This window comes from Uloborus diversus, chromosome 2 (genome assembly GCF_026930045.1).
Source record: "Uloborus diversus isolate 005 chromosome 2, Udiv.v.3.1, whole genome shotgun sequence".
NCBI classification, from domain to species: Eukaryota; Metazoa; Arthropoda; class Arachnida; order Araneae; family Uloboridae; genus Uloborus; species Uloborus diversus.
In genome coordinates, this window is record NC_072732.1 from 56,459,489 (window position 1) to 56,476,958 (window position 17,470).

The 17,470-nt window shown below is 34.5% G+C and overlaps 1 protein-coding gene across 1 annotated transcript in view; it reads left to right on the top strand.

Annotated features, from left to right (window-relative positions):
- LOC129217047 (AT-rich interactive domain-containing protein 1B-like) overlaps positions 1-15,862 on the top strand; it is a 78,509-nt gene extending 62,647 nt beyond the window's left edge. The window contains exon 8 of the mRNA XM_054851285.1: positions 15,666-15,862. Coding sequence (XP_054707260.1) covers positions 15,666-15,763 — 98 coding nt within the window. The 3' untranslated portion in view covers positions 15,764-15,862. The remainder of the gene's footprint in view (positions 1-15,665) is intronic.
- The last annotated feature ends 1,608 nt before the right edge of the window (positions 15,863-17,470 follow it).

Below are 17,470 nucleotides of genomic sequence, written 5' to 3' on the forward strand. Positions count from 1 at the left end.
GAGAAAAGTACTTACCTCTGAACTTAAATATTTATTCCATAAGGCGCCCAATATTTTCTTCGCATGCAGGTTGTTCGGAATCGGAAATCACTGACTCACTTTCACTTAAAAGAGATGTATATATTTTTTTAATTGCCTCTACATTCCGGTGTGTGCATGTGGACAAATCCAATAGTACGGTATTGAAAAATGTGCATCCGAAGTAACATATATCCTATTTCATCTATTTCAGCTAGAGCAAGCAACACTACTGTTTACTGGTAAACTGCACTGCTTTCAAAATTTCGCTCCAAGTTCATAGATCGACGACTGGTGACGTAACGAAGCGGGGGGGGGGGGGGAGTTTTCCGGTCTGTTATATCACGTGGGTTACGACAGGGTAGATCGGAACAAAATCCGGAGATGTGTGCATTGGCGACACGCTCTGCCTTGTATATAGTATTATGTATATAGTAAATGTAGCAATAAGAAAAGTAAAGTCTAGTATTATAATGTCCGAATGATCAATAACCCATTACATGTCCCAGCGAGCATAGGTTCCATAAAAGGAACCATAACAGTGGCAACGAGTGTGTGACGAAACCACTAATGTAGTGCTATAAAAGTTCTTGTTTCAAAAAGGATAGGGTAATTACCCGAAGACGGCTCAAGGTAGAAAATTTATATATTTTTGCATTTTGGATTGAAAAAATAATGGAGGCCCTGGTTCAGGAACCCATAAAACAAAATGAAGCCCTCGTACAAGCTCTCAAGCTTAAATCGGAAAACCCAACTGAGTCAAAAGTGACAGGGGTCTATTTTGAAAAATATGATGAAATGTCCGAAAATTTTGATTCCTTTATAGAACGTTTCGAGGCATTAGATATTCAAAATATCTCGAAAGAAAAAAAGGGCGAAAACGCTTATTATATCAAGTTTGTCAGCAAAATTATAAAATTTACTGATGACTCTTTTGTCACCTGACACCCCTGGGGGGAGAAGATTTCGAAACGCTCAAGGACATACTACGAGATCATCTCAATCCGAAGCTATTAATTAGCCGTAGCCGTCACATATTCTTAAACCGCAGCAGTACGAGAATGAGTCGATAAACGCCTACATCGCAGAACTTCGCTCATTAGCAATTCCCTGTATGTATAAACCAGATGTCTTAAATATGATGCTTCGAGATGTTTTTGTTAGCGGATTAAGAGATCGTGCAATACTAGATAGATTGTTTGAGGAAAATGACCTTAAATTGATGAGTCAAACCTTACAGATTGCTTTAGCGATGGAAAAATCTCATAAATCCACTGCAGAATTAATTGGTAGGCAAACGGAAATTCATTACTATAATGCTGGAAGGAAAAGAGCCAATATCAGAAGAAAAAAGTTCTCTCAAGAAAAAGATAAAAGAAAATGCTCGCGATGTAATGGAACGAATCATTCTAAAGATGAATGTAGGTTCAAGACTCTTACAAATGCAAATTATGCAGTGTTGCCAGATGGTCAAATCCAGATTTCCCTAATTCCCTTCCAATTTTTCCCCAAAAAGCGATGTTTTCTAGCAAAATTCCCCAAATTCAAAAATTATTTTTCCACTAATATTTTCAGAAAATGAATCAACTTCCTCTAATATTTTTGTCTCTTGAAAATTTTTTTCCCCCCAAATAGCCAAATTTTCTTATAAAATTCCCCAATTTTTTTTCTTCCCATTTTCGCTTTTTTTTTTCTTTTTGTCTTCTTTCTTTTTATCTTTCTTTATCTGTACTAATAATAGAGCTGAAAGTCTGGATATCTCTCTGTCTGTCAGGATCTCTGTGATGCGCATAGCACCTAGACCGTTCTGCCGATTTTCATGAAATTTGGCAAAGAATTAGTTTGTAGCATGGGGGTGTGCACCTTTAAGCGATTTTTCGAAAATTCGATTAGTTCTTTTTCTATTCCAATTTTAAGAACATTTTCCCGAGCAAAATTATCATAAGATGGACGAGTAAATTGCCAACCTATCATAACGTGGAACCGTAACGTGTGGGCAAGCCAATCGGTGAGAAATTCATCATGCATTATTTGTAAATATACAGGGGAACCAAAAGACCTTTCAATTTTCTTCTACGGGCAAAGCCATGCGGGTGCCACTAGTCATAAATACAAACGCCCCCCGAGAGATAAGAAATAGCTAAATGTTTTTTTTCCTACTTGCATTTACTACTCTGCTTCTGTATGTATATTTAAACTATGATTTTTGTATATATTTATCCAAGAACATTCTTCATCACACTTATTTTTACCCGTTTCACGTATCAACTAGTTACTCACGCAGAACATTAATGCAAATTCCGTAGCATTATCTTCCACATAATGCGAAATGCGAATTCCATAAAGTTGAGCAAAGCTAAACCAACGTTGTTTGATACAAACAATGTAACTACTACTTCTTGACGCGAATCTAAATACGAAAAAAAATCTTTTTTCCTTGAGGTTTTTTTCCCCCCCAGGTTTTCCCCCAAGAAAAAAAATCCCCCCCCCCCAAAAAAAATTCCCCTCAAAACCCATTTCCCCAAAATTTCCCCAGAGAGCACCAGATTTCCCCAAAATGGGGAAATTTCCCCCAATCTTTCAACACTGAAATTATGTGACAAAATTGGCCATTTAGGCAAAGCATGTTTTCTGTCAAAGAAAAGAAAGTAAAGTTAATAAACCTGTTATAAGCAAAAACAGGTGCATGTAGAAGCTTTTTCTGAAGATGAAGGTACAGATTCCGTGCCTATTTGCACCATTCAGTCTCAAGAGTTGTACACTTCCTGAACAAGAACCAAGGAAACCCATAATGGTAAAACTTCAAACAGAAGGCTATTGGGTAAACTTTGATGCCGATACAGGTGGAGCCGTTTCAATAATGTCGCTAAGGAATTTTCGAAAAATTTCTAATAAGAAAATTCAGCCTACAAAATTGATTTTTAAAACGTAAAAGGGGATAAAATAATTCCAATGGGTTACGTAACAGTTAATGTTACCTATAATGAGGTTACATACGCATTAAATTTGTATATCGTTAAGGAAAATTCAGATACAATTTTTGGTCGCGAATGGTTGTATAAAATTAAACTAGATTGGAATTCAACAAAAAATTGCAAAGCTGAAACAAATGTTAGTATTTCTAAATTGTTAGACGAATACAAAGAGTTATTTAGTGATGATTTGGGAGAAATTAAAAATTACGAATGCAAATTAGAGCTAAAACCTGGCGCTAGTCCGGTATTCTGCAGACCTCGACCCATGCCCTTTGCACTGAAAAATAGAGTTGGCGAGGAAATAGATCGCTTAAAACGCGTGAAAATATAATCGAAAATGTACATATTTCAGATTGGGCAACACCGATCGTACCGGTTATTAAATGAAATGGTAAAGTTAGGTTGTGTGCAGATTACTCCGTAACATTAAATAAGAATTTAAAAGTGCAACAACACCCACTTCCTAGAATAAAAGATATTTTTGCATCGCTGAGTGATGGCAAGGTGTTTTCTAAGGTTGATTTCTCACAGGAATATTTGCAAATGAAAATGCACCCTGAGAGTCAAAAATTATTGACAATAAATACACAAAAGGGACTTTTCCTGTGTAAAAGATTAATGTATGGGGTAAACGCCGCTTCAGCAATCTGGCAAAAATATATTGAAAGTGTTTTTCAGGATTTAAAGGGAGTTGAAGTATTTTTTGACGATGCTAGAATTGCAGCTCCAGACGTTGAAACTCATTTAGTAAGATTAAAGGAATTTTTTGAAAGATGCCGCGCTCATGGGTTAAAAATCAACAAAGAAAAAAGTAAATTCTTTCAAAAAGAAATAGAGTTTTTAGGGTATAAGATAAACTCTCATGAACTGTTCCAAACGTCAGAAAAGGTTAAAGCAATTAAAATTGATTCGAAACCCAAAAATGTCCATGAAGTAAAAACCATTTATGGGGTGGGTGAATTTTTCTTTGCGCATTTCAAAAAAGTTAACTACTCTGCACTGGCTTATCCATTGCATGAGTTAACGAAGAAAGATGTTCCCTGGAAATGGGATAAAAAAATGTAAGGAAGCTTTTCAAACGGTCAAAGACGAAATTTGCTCCGACAGAATTTTAACACATTACGACCCGGAACTTCCACTTTTGTTGGCAACTGATGCGTCACCAGTTGGACTGGGAGCAGTATTGTCTGGGAGCAGTCTGCTTAAACTTCTATCTCCAGCTCATGATTTTTGAGAAATTTTTATTACTGTGTCACAATATCTTTAGTTGGACATTTTTGTTGCTGCTTCAATTTACAGGGAAGAAAATTTTTTTTTTCTATTTTTAATCTCATATTTTGAAAATGGGGTAAAATGGGTATATGGTTAGGCTTATCATTCCAGCAAGTTGTTTTAAATGATACAGTATATTTTCCTTTTAATGAATATTAATTCATTTGTGGTTAATTTAAATTGATTTAAACATAAAACTATGCAATACCATGACTTTATAAAATAAACTTCGCTCCTTCATAATAAATAATAAGAAGCCCACGGTACACTTATTCTGGAGTTTGTGTGCACTTGCGCACAAAATCACAATTTCCTCAGAATATGCAGGGCCCAGCCTGTTGCTAGTCGTCACATTTGTATTTGATTGCAATCAGATGCTACCAATTTCTCTAATGTACCTTTAAATTCTCAGAACTCATCCTCGTCTCAATCCAAAAAATATACGTCACAAAGTACGATTTCGTCACCTTATAAAGATTTGAAAAGTGCAATATTGTCTGCAATTTCAACAAGAGCTTCAGATTTGACATCTACCTGCATGAGTTATTTAAAACAACTTAAATGTACGCTGCTAAATGCAGGAAATATTGACAAAGATATTTTAGAAAGGCTAAGAGTTGAAAGTGAAAAAAATAATGAATTAAAAAACAAGAAAATAAAAAATATTAGAAAAAGAAAGTTTCCATTTAGAGGAAGTATCTGGAATAAAAACTGCTAAAAATATGCTCATGAAGCGAAGTTTAACCACAGGTGCCTGGGTATAAATATTATGCTTAGAGGAAACAAGCAAGAAATAATTTATTGGCAAATATATGGCTGTTGAGGGAAATATTATGAGATGAAATATTTTTAAAAAATCTGAGATGGGGGGACTTTTTTTTATTTTCCTGATGCAGACGATATGGATTTCATTGAAAAACATCAAATAATTAAAAAAATTAATGAACCACAATTTAACAATAGAGGCCACTACTTTTTTTAAAGAAATACAAGTATGGATATCATGCATTGAAGGAAACTTGATTAATATTTCGTCAAATTGACTGTTTGCAGTATTTTTTTAAAATTAAATAGTTAACTTTTGTTAACTGACTCTTAAGTCTATATTATCACACTGCATTGAACAAATAGTATGCTTTTTATCACTTCTTAGACTTCAATACCCATTTTACCCCACAGGCTACCCATTTTAACCTGCGTGGGGTAAAATGGGTATAGAAAACATATAGTCATAAACACTCCTCTCAAAAATAAATTTGTATCAAATTATGTGTGAAAACCATTTAATTCTACTCTCAACATATGTAATGTATGCATAAAACTAAAAAAAATTAGAAACAAAATATTTTGACAAAAATATTTGAGTCAAAATCCAAAAGTAGGCTATTTTATACCCATTTTACCCCACCTGACCCTACTGCATTATGCGTTGACTCTGCAATCATTTCAATTTGACATTATTTATCGTCAAACTAAAGAACACAGCAATGCAGACTTTCTTTCGTGTTTACCTACGAATTCGAAACAGTTGGCTATATATATATATATACATGATGATATTGACATCTTCCAATTACATCAAATTGAATCGCTGGCGGTGATAGCAAAAGATTTAGCCAAAGAAACGGAAAAGGATGAAGAACTCAGTTCGTCATTACGAATCCTGGAAAGTGGAGGTGAACTGAAGGAAAGGGAGATGGAGTACAGCCTGCAAGATGGTTGCATAATGTATGGGCAAGGTGTATCTATTCCGAAGCTGTATAAAGAAAGAATTTTAAATGAACTGCATCACGGACACTTAGGTGTAGTCAAAATGAAAGCAATCGCGAGATCATACGTATTCTGGCAGAGAATCGACAAGGACATCGAAAGAGTTGCGAAAAAACTGTGTAGATTGTGCAGTTAACAAAAATGATCCTCCTAAAGTAAAAGTACACATTTGGGAGTACACTAGCGCCAAAATGGATAGAATTCATGTTGATTTCGCTGGACCTATATTTGAACACATGTTTTTAATAATAGTTGATGCACACTTAAAATGGCTGGAAGTATACCCCATGAGAACTAGCACTGGATTACAAACTATCGAATGCTTACGAGATTTCTTTGCTCGCTTTGGACTGCCGATCATGTTGGTAAGTGACAGTGGTCCACAATTTACGTCACAAGAATTTCAGGCATTTCTAAAAAATAATGGCATAAAACACAAACCCACAGCACCGTTCAAACCATCTAGTAACGGTCAGGCCGAAAAGTATGTGTTTACTGTAAAGCAGTCTTTGAGAACTATGAAAAATTATCCTGAAACTTTTGGACAAAAGATGAGTACCTTCCTTATGCAATATAGGAAAGCCCCCAACATGACTACATTACAAAGTCCTGCTATGCTTATGATGAAAAGAGAAATTCGTACAAGGATCGACCTGGTTAGACCAGATCTAAAGAACAGAGTCGAGGAAATAGTAATCAAGGGAACTTATGAATTTTCGGATAGAGGATTCAATGTAGGAGATAAGGTTGCAGTTAGAAACTATCGTCAAGGCGATAGAAAATGGCGATTTGGAACTGCCAGGAGAATCATCAGCTGTTCCACTTAGACGTTCCACCCGTACGAGAAAAGCACCAGATAGACTGGGCTACTAAAGATTAAAAAGGGAGGAATGTGGTGTATCGAACTAATCGAACTCCGCTATCATAATCGTAGTGACGTCAGAAGCCACTGACGTCACTGGGAAAAACATTCTCTGGACAAGGCAGATCGGAACGAAGTCCGGAGATGTGTGCATTGGCGACACGCTCTGCCTTGTACATAGTATTATGTATATAGTAAATGTAGCAATTAAAATAGTTAAGTCTAGTATTATAATGTCTTAATGATCAATAACCCATTACATGTCTCAGCGAACATAGGTTTCGTAAAAGGAATTATAACAGAAACCTTATCTTTAAGCAAAGCACAAAACAAAATCACATCTTATCTAAGTATTATAGGGGAAGGTGGGCAACAATGAGAGATTGTAAATTCAAGAATAAATACAATTCTGACAGCTCCCAACACCTAGGAGGAATAAATATAACCGAAATGCTTCCCAGAATTCCTAGTTCCATGCTGTTCTATGCCTTTGTTTTGTAGAAAAAAAATTAGTTACTGTTTGGACACACTGAAAATTATTTGGATAATTTCTTGCATCTATCATAATCTTGAAAAACTTCAACAATTAAGCTAAATGTTGTAGTTTATGTTGTTACTAACACTTTAATCTTCTATTATTCAGCTATATTATTTTTAACTCATGTTTTTTTTTAATAATATGAACGAAAATCTGTATTTTGTTGTTTGGGCCACAATGAGACGTCTCATTGTGGCCCAAGCAGCAGTAAGCAAGTGTAAAATTCTTATCTAGTTCTTGTTTTAGTTTACAAAAAAAAAAAAATTAACAATAAAAAATAGGCTTGATTTAAAAATATTTATATTTTAACTAATTATTACAAGTGAACTTTTTATTTTACTACACTGCTTTGTACAAAACAAAACTGGAAACCGGTTAGGTATTGATAAGGTTGCCAAACATAGTTTTTATTTCAAAGCACTTTATAATTATAATTAATATTTATAAAATAATTATGAAACATATAGTGCCTCTGTGAAAAGTTTTAAATCCTCTAAAAACAAATTCATTTACATAGATAACAATATTTCGAATTTTAGCATCCAAGATATTATCCTGGGAAAACTGCCTCAGCCAGATATCCATTGAGAAGGGAGAGTGCTTATAATGCAATTTCCAGGATGTATTAATACTGTTGAAAAACATTAAAATTTAACCTTTGCTTATTTTTTTGTTTAAATACTTTACTGAATTGTTTAAATGCTGTACTGAAATGTTGTTGTAAAACGCTTTTTAACAACTCTGTACCGAATTAAGTTTCTTTAATAAACTAGCTAAAGGTACTTATTTTGCAAACTTTAGGTAAAAATGCAGTGATTATCCAGCTGTCCGATTGTGTCCCTACTTATGTCTCATAGTGGCCCAAAACTGGGCCACAATGAGACACTTTTCATCAAATTTGTAAAGCCTCATAACTTTTTTTTCTGACATTAAATGGGCTAAATTTGGTGCAATATACTATAATTTGATACCTTTAACACAATCAAATACGTTTCTGTGCTTCAGAACTCACCAATATACGAAAAATGGATAAAAATATGTTTTTTGTCTAATTGTAGCCCACCCTCCCCTAATGTATTTTTAAATCTTAAAAAATTATTGACTATTTAGAGAACGTATCTTGATTTTAAATGTAAGTTGATTGGATTCATCTATTGTATGAAATATATTATGTTTAGAACTGTAAAAAAATAATATCTACAAATTTTTGAACATTAAAAAAAATAAAAATCTCATTTAAATATAAAAAAATCGATTTAAATAAAAAAAATCACGAACCCTGGTCCAAAGTGATGCCAGATCAGGGGATCGAGCAGGCCAAAGAAGGTGATGATGCGGACGAGGAAATCCCCTGAGACTCTTACTGTGTATGACCATGACCGAGAACAGCCCTGTTAACCAATGTCTTCTGACAGCCTCACAACGAATATCATTACAGTGTGGGTGAAAGAACAGGACATAGAAAAACTGCTCGTTAGGCTTCTAGTGTTTAGAATAAAATAAAATTTTAGGAATCAAGAAACCTAACTCAAGGTTATAAAAAGAAAGTATAGACATGAAAATAATGTAAATTTTCAAATTGGTTTGAATTTGTCTTTGAGAAAGCTTTCTAAAACATAAGTGTTCAAGCAATTCTTCCAACGCCTATTTTTAAGTACTGTAAACCTTATTAATAGACAAAAACAGAGCTTTCGTCAGTTTTTAACAAAATTTCTTACAATTTGCACATTTTTCTATAAGATCTATAAGCACAAATCTAAATTATATGAAAAATATTTTTTTCATTGAGGTTTAACTTTTCGTGAAATGGCTCATTAATGCTTTCCTTTTACATGTGTGCAATTACATTTCATTTTGACTACTCCTTCTCGATGCGTCGATTTTTTTTTTTTTTTTTTTGTTATAGAGTGTAAAAACTACAGAAAATCATGGCTTGTGTGTATAATCCGGACATTTTTTTAAATGTCATATCTTATCGATCAAAAATAGCGTTTTTTGTTCGATTGCTTAAAATTTTACGAAAGTTCATCCTAAATCAGAACGAGAACTCGAAATTCAGGAAAAAATCAGGACATTTTCAGAAGTACGTCAAACTTACAAAACCCAGGACAATTTTGTTAAAATCAGGACATCTAGGAGCTCGACTCATGTTGCAGTTAAACATGTTTGAAACATATCATCAGCCACGCCTAAACAACGGGGGAACGAGTCTTCCTTTCGCGGAGTTAACAATTTTTTTATATTTAGAGCTTTAGAAAGATTACAAATTTGCAAATTTTATTACATTAAAGTCATTCAAAGACAACTAATATGTGGTGCTTGTTCTCAACAGAAACTGCCAAGTGAACTGCTCGCACGGATATGCGTTTCCTGAAAAAAGTACAAGTAAAACCAACAAATGCTGGCACATGACTGGAGTGTGGAGACCAATGAAGAATTTTCCCGCATGTGAACGTGAGTTTCAGCACATTTTTTAGGCATAATCTCTGGCAACAGTAAAACAGTAAGCTAAAACAGTAAGGAGGGTCGGATACAAAAAAATCTTTTGGAGGGGGCACGGGAAATTGAATAGCTCCCCCCCCCCCCCCCTCGCCGTCACCTTCGATGTTTCATAACAAAGTTTTAAAGACTTTATTTTTAAATGTGCGTGTGGGGGGGTTTTAATTTTTAATTTTTTTTTAGGATTTCTTCAGGTTAAGGAATCTACTTCTAAGTACATGAATATTATGCACTAACATATTTTGAATGTAGATGGAAAGCATTTTTAACGTTTCAAGCCATTTAAATACTAAACCCAATATAATGTCACCGAGATGCTTGACTATGAGCGGCTTTACTTAGGAACATTGTCATAATGATTATAATAAGAGGGCAAGGTTATTAAATAAACCCATATCTCGAGTTTTTTTTAAAATTAATTTATAAAGAAAATCTTAATTTCATAACATATAAGTTTTACTTAAGAATTCAGAAATTATTTCTGTGTGAATTTCAAATTTCAAAACAGTTTCTGATTTGTTCTTAAAGCCATGATATAGTTGAGAGAACATATTGATACTACATGCCGTTTCCATTAAAAATCATGGTTTTTCCAAGAAACTACCATATAACACTTTCATTTTGCATTTTTTATAAGCTGAAAAAGAAATCTATTATTTCATAAATAGGTTCTTGCATCAAAATGACTCTTTTAAGTGCGCCTACACATTAAACAAAAAAGTTAGTTATTGATTCCATCAAAGAAGAATTAGTGGACAAATCGCGATAACACGCTCCCTTGAATTCGGAACCAGTGAGTTAAATGTATTCTGCAAATCTGGGCCTCTGACTCCAGTAATTCTACTCCAGTAACAAAAATGCTTTTATTCAAAATATGCTGTGTGTGTTTTGTGTTCTTTTTAATTAACTACGCAAAAAATGCTAAAGAAATGTCAATTAAAAAGTAATAAATAAAATAGTGAAATTAATTCATCCTTGGTGGGGGAGGGGGCACGGGCCCCTTGTGCCCCCTTAAAATCCGCTACTGACAGTAAGCAAAGCCAGTAAAAATGCAGTGCTTATTTTTCTGTCCCCTACCCCCCCCCCTTTTTTTTTTCTTTACCATGACAATTACTTTCGGATTTGGGGTAATAATTTAGAATCGCCTTTCCTGTTGATAATCGCTAGAAAATACTCTTCCGATTTTGACACCATCTGATTCCCCTTTATTCTGATCACTAATACACTTTCTGAGACACAAAGTTTGAAAACTTGGAAAATGTCCAAAATGTCAACTGATAATTTGCTCTAAAACAAATTAATTTTTATCAATACGACATTGAAAATTTTTACTAGATGATATAAGGTTAATAATAACATGGGTAATTACATCAATGGTGCCGCCTTAGAGTGGCGCGATGGTTGACCTCTTGCGCTGAAAGACGCAGGTTCAAATCTGGCTCCAGTTGGTGGATTTTCAAGAGGTAGAAATTAAGTTCCTAGGGCAGTCCCGCCCCCGCCTCGAAGAAAGCCTAGGTGCCTCCATCTGGTGGTGAAATTGGACATCCAAATTCTCGTGGTAATGTCTATCCGTCGATAGTAGTGCCACATGAAAGAATAATTGCAAATTTTGTTGGGGAGTGCACTAGGTGTGCAAAGGGTAACAACATTACTTTTGAGTTTCCCTAATATTTCGTGAAATGTTCTGCAGAAAGTAAATAATAATAAAACATAGGTTTTCTTTGTTTTAGTCCCTTTGAATCTATTTTTCTTTACAGGAAATCCATAACCGTAGGTCAAAAGAATATTGTATTGAGTAGACAATATTTTAATGATCTAAGATCATTTGGTACTCTTTTTTTTATTTGCCAGCTGTATGCAACCAGAGCTGTTTGAACGGCGGCAAGTGCATCGGCCCAGATCTGTGCGGATGCCAGCCCGACTACAGAGGTCCTCGCTGCGAATTTCGTAAGCAATCACATTATTATGTATTGTATTGTAGTATAGGTATCTATATTTAATACGGTAGTCCCTCACAATTCCAGGCCGCAAATCGGGTGCATTATTTAAATTCAAAAATTGCTAAAACCCACGCGATTATTCCTCATTGCAAAAATGATACTCATTTTATATCTTTGGCCCTCGATGTTAGAACAAAATTGGCGTCGTTAATGATTCGGCCTTTCGCCATATTATACTGCGTTCACGGGAAAGATAGACAAGGGATAAACAAAGAAATGCGCCCTTTGGCGACGTCGATCACATGTCTGGCTTGGACAAGAAGAAATAGGTGCCAAGCAGATGGCGAATACGAATACTATTGGGGAACTTTTTCTTTTATTCAAGAGAAAATTTCCAACAGTGGTATAGTGGCAAACCTTTCTTTTTACTTTCGGTCTATCTTTTCCGTGAATCCGAATTTTTGAGAATCTATTGTACATTCGAAGCAGCTGGTGGGTGAAATGTGAGGAACATGTGCAGTTTGAAAAACATTTAACCCTTTGAAGAGCGATTCATTAAAATCATTGAAGTATAATTTTTAAAAAACCATGAATAGGTTTAATTAATCATCATAGATCTAGATTTTGCAGTCTTTTTTTTATATAAATAAATTTCGTTAGCAGGAGGTGGTGTTCCCATTTCTTCACGCAGCTCCTTTAAGACAGGAAAAAAGCGTGGTTATGCATTCAAAACTGAATTTGAATCGTTTGCAAAAACGTGGGTGAATACCTCAAGAAAAATGCGAGAAAAATGATTTGACTGTTTCAACGTCAATTAAAAATTTTAAAATCTTTAAAAAAATTCCAATTTTTCAGTTCAAAAAAAGGGACGATTTGAATAAGAAACTGAGCCAACAGAAAAAAAATAGTTTTGTCCTGCTACTGTCTATTGGTGTTCACTAAAGTTAAAAGAAAAGGACTCACGTGATTTCAATCCAAAAGTCGTAAAACAGAGATAATTTTCTTTTTTAATTGATGGTTTCGAGGAGCGACTGCTGCCCTTTAATGTATTAAAATCGTTCAAAAAAATCTCCGACTCGTCTCCGCATTTCACTGTTTCTTATTAATCAAACAGAAATTGCGAATAAAAAATTATGTGTTTTTGCTACATTTAATTTGAGTTACATAATTCGTTTGACTGATTGTGGTCCATGGTCAAAGGACAAGGCATGCGTAATAATTAAAAATTTATTTCCAAACCGAGACTAAACTTTTAGCTCTTAGGTATACACGTCACAGATTCCACAGGGAACAGATTAAGAGTGAGGAATGAATTATTTTTTTTAAAAAAAGCTATGTATATCCAGTGACGTATACACGGGGGGGGGGGGGGGTTAAACCCCCCTTGACAAAAATTTAGGTTGAATTGTGAACTTGTGTGAACTTCTTATGATGATTTTTAATGATATATATATATATATATATATATATATATATATATATATATATATATATATATATATATATATAATTAAAAATCATCGTATGATCAAACCCTCCCCTTGGAAAAATCCTGGATACGTCACTGTGTACAACACTGTGTTTATTCAATCTTTTGTTGGAATACGAAAGAAAAAGTGTCAGTCACACTAAACTTTAGTGCATCCTTAGCAAAATTAATAAAAGTTAAAATCACATATAAATTTTTTGCTTACGAAATGCAGGGAAACCCAGCAGTTAAGCCCGATTCCACTTACAAAAATTTATAGCATTCTTAAAAGATGTTGAATTTGGCACACGCAGTAAAAATATTTTAATTGATGTAACAATTTTAAAAAGTATGTAAAAAAGTGGGAGAACTTTTACGGTCTTGAGCAGTTTTTTTGGAGGAGTTGAAGAAAAAAAAAGGGGGGGGGCATCAAACCAGTGAATGAGCACCCCCAGCCAGGAGGCAAACACTGCATTTTTTAGTCATGTGTACAGCACACTAGCGCAGAATAGATCAATGTAAACGGGCTCTAGTCAAGAATGATAGACTCCACTCTTGGTAGATTTCAGCAAAAGTTTCATTAACTTGGTACTTGATGTGAATCGGTCAAGTGGGAACTAGAAATAACAAAACTGTATACAAAAGAAAGCAAAAAAGAAATTAGAAGCAAAATGCATATCATACTTTTTACGGGTTTTGTCTAAAATGTGAAGAAGGAATCTGGTAATTTTTAGTAGATAAAAATTTGAACCCATAAAATAAATAATACTGGAACGCAATATACACCATTAGTTGAAAATTTGATTTTAAAAATTTATGTTGCAAGACACGATGTTCGATTGCCGCCCGCCTTCTCTAGTGGTCAGAAGAGTCTGACTGCTATGGCGTGGTCCCGGGTTCGAATCCCGGTTCGGGCATGGTTGTACTTTCTGTCTCCTGCCCTTTTCGTTTCTTTGTCTGAACGTGTTGTTGCGCTGTGAATGGTTGCCTTATGGCATGCCCTTACGGCATATGTGTACTGTCGAAGTCGGACTTCACACCAAATTACGGTACAGTTAGAAAAGTGAAGCAGCGCACCCCAAATTGCCAGCCCAGCTGGCACACGACAACAACAACAACGATGTTCGATTGACAGGCTATTACTGACAGATCGGTGTGTTGCTACCAATATGATACAAATTCCTTCTTTTCTCTATAGATTACTTGAAATGCGATATTTACAAGTGGGCAGGCAGTTCAAACATCAGCTGGGTCTGTACTCATAGGAAAAATGAGACTACATGCCGGGTCAAGTGCAAGCCTCTTGCAGAATTTGCAAACGTAACTACTACAGTTCAAGACTATCACTGCAATATTAATGGAACATGGACGCCAAGCTCCTTACCTGATTGTGTAAAAAAAGGTAAACAAGAAATGTTTAGTATTTATAGTTAGGTATTCATCTTTCAAAATGATTTTCAATGAAACTTCAGAGGTTTTGTTACGCGAGGGAGCAAACACATTATTATTTCTGGAACATATAACCTCTGACAATAAAGTTCGGTGATTAATTCTGTAACATTACGGCAGATGAAACCTTAATAAAAGTTATCTTTCTATCCTTCGAAATAGTAACCTCTCATATGCCGCTGAGATCTGCTGGAAACTTTTCAAGAAGTCTTATTTTTTTTTATGTCTAGAATATCGTCAAATCTCTTTCCTTTCAAAGCAAGTTAGATTCGTGGTACTAGGAAGAAGTCTAGAGGATTGAGATCTGGCGAGTATGGAGATTTGCACTACCCCCTTTTTTGCCAGTATATTTTGAATTTAAAGAAATTCTGAAAAACATTTGCACTTTTTACGGATATTTTCTTTCCAGGATACTCGTCTTTCGTGCCCTGCACTACACAGAGTTGCGAAGTCGGAGGGAAAATGAGCGACTCCGACTCGTTTGTCCCAAAATCAATCTGATTCCACAACTTCTATTCTGCAGCCATGACAGAGCTGTTAGGCTTGAAGATAATTATTTTGAATGTAATATCTCTTTTTCCGCTCCATATTTGAAAGCATAAAAGCAATTGGTGAACCCAAATTATTATTAACACAGCTTATTTTTAGCTCTCCACGTTCCTTGTTCACATCTTTTGTCATTCATTTTCATTCCTTCATAATACGTGAAATTCACAACAAATAAATTAGACTCATCTATATTTTGACTTATTTTCATAAAAATTACATTCAAAAAAAAAAATTCTTGAGAAATAATGTGTATGAAGTTACGATTTGTTAAGTGACGTAAAAATGCAGCTTTATTCGCAACTAGATTTTTTTTTTTTTTTTTCAGAAATTACAACAGAAAGTGTGACGACAACAGAGAAGGAGGTAACACAATCAACCACATTGCAAGTGGATGAACTCAGTATCATACAAGAAATTTTATGACAAAAAAAAGAACTTCCCCTCAAAAGAAATAGAAATCAGTGCTTCATTTCTCTTTCGACTGCTGTACAAAACTGAAATGCTAAATAAAATACATTTTGATCTCACAAATACATGTCTTGAAATTGTTTTCCTTGATTTATTTCAGATAACTTTGAGTAGGGCAGGATTTGGAAGTGTGGAGGCTCCGGGGCAACGAAGGAGTGGAGGGCTCTAATCAGGGTTCGAAAAGATCATCATATTTTCGAAAATATCCGATACTTTGATGTATATCCGAATATTTTGATATATATGTATATATCCGATATTTTTGATTAAAAAAATTTCCATTCAATTCATTTCGTCAAATAATTTTTAAATTTTTGAGCTCAAGAAGCGAGAAGTTGTAAGGATGACCTGCAAAGTTAACCATTTTTCGGATTTTTTTTTACTTACTTTATTCCTCTTTAACAGGGCTGCGGAGTCGGAAGGAAAATGGCCGACTCCGACCCCGACTCCGACTCCTGGATTTTGAAACGCCCGACTCCGACTCCAACTCCGACTCCGACTCCGGATTTTTTTTAAATTGTATTTTTTCAACTCCCTCTCTCCCTTCAGGGGAAGGGGGAAAACCTCTAAACAGAGATTGAAGTATTAATTCCTTTTTATGAAAATTTCGCATTTTGTTTTTTATTATAAACCCAAGACGCATACAACGTCAGAAATTCAATTTAAAAATCAAATTTTCCAACAGTTACGAGTTAAAAAGTGAGTTGACTTAAAAATCCCTTTTAAAAAATTTGAAAAGGATTATCTGTAATTTGCTCCCCTTTAATGTTTAACAAATAGACATTGATCAAATTGTGTGCTTTTAATTTTTGAAGGGAAAACAAAAACCTTTTTTTCTAAATCCAAGTTCTTGAGAGGGAGTGGTTTGCCCCGGGTGACACCCATCTGGTAGATGGTAACCAAAGTTAATTTCAGAGTTTATAAAAAAAATATAAATACTTTAATTCTGAAAATTTTCGCGAATATATTTTAAATTATATTTCATCAATAAAATTGCAACGAAAATAGGGCGCATATACATCAGGAGCTAATTTTACACAAAATGCGGCGGTATACAAATTCGTACGAATAGCTTTTACTATACCTATGTTTCTCATTCGCAAAATTTTTAATTTAAATTTTATTTGCTGCTTTAGAGTTAACCTTAATATGAAGATTTTAAGATTAGCTGCAATTATTGAGTGTTGTAATCAAGAAATCATTTACACTTATTTTGTTCCATACTTTTTAGTGAGAATCAAGCTTATAAATAGTCTTAATAAAGAAAAAACCATTAGATTATTTCGTCGGATCTTTTGGATTCGTGCTTTCGCGCCAGAACTTTTTTGAATTTGCCGTTCATCCTTAAACGTTTCAACATTAGCTACGGGCCTCAACTTACTAATTTGTTACGTTTCTTTTACTATTTTACAACTGAGATCGAACAAAACACTATATTTCTATTTTTATTTGTAAGTGATTACTTGAAAATGTTAGGCAACAAAACCGTTTGCTGACAGTTGCTATTAGTTAAGTTAAAAAGCAAGCAAACTAGGGGACGGCTACAGAAAGTTCTGTAAGCACTCAAGCTAGCTGGTTGCCATAATGGCAGTTATTTTCTCATTAGTATCTTTTCATACATGTAATCGAACCAATTGGAAGTCAGTTTTTAAAAAATGCAAG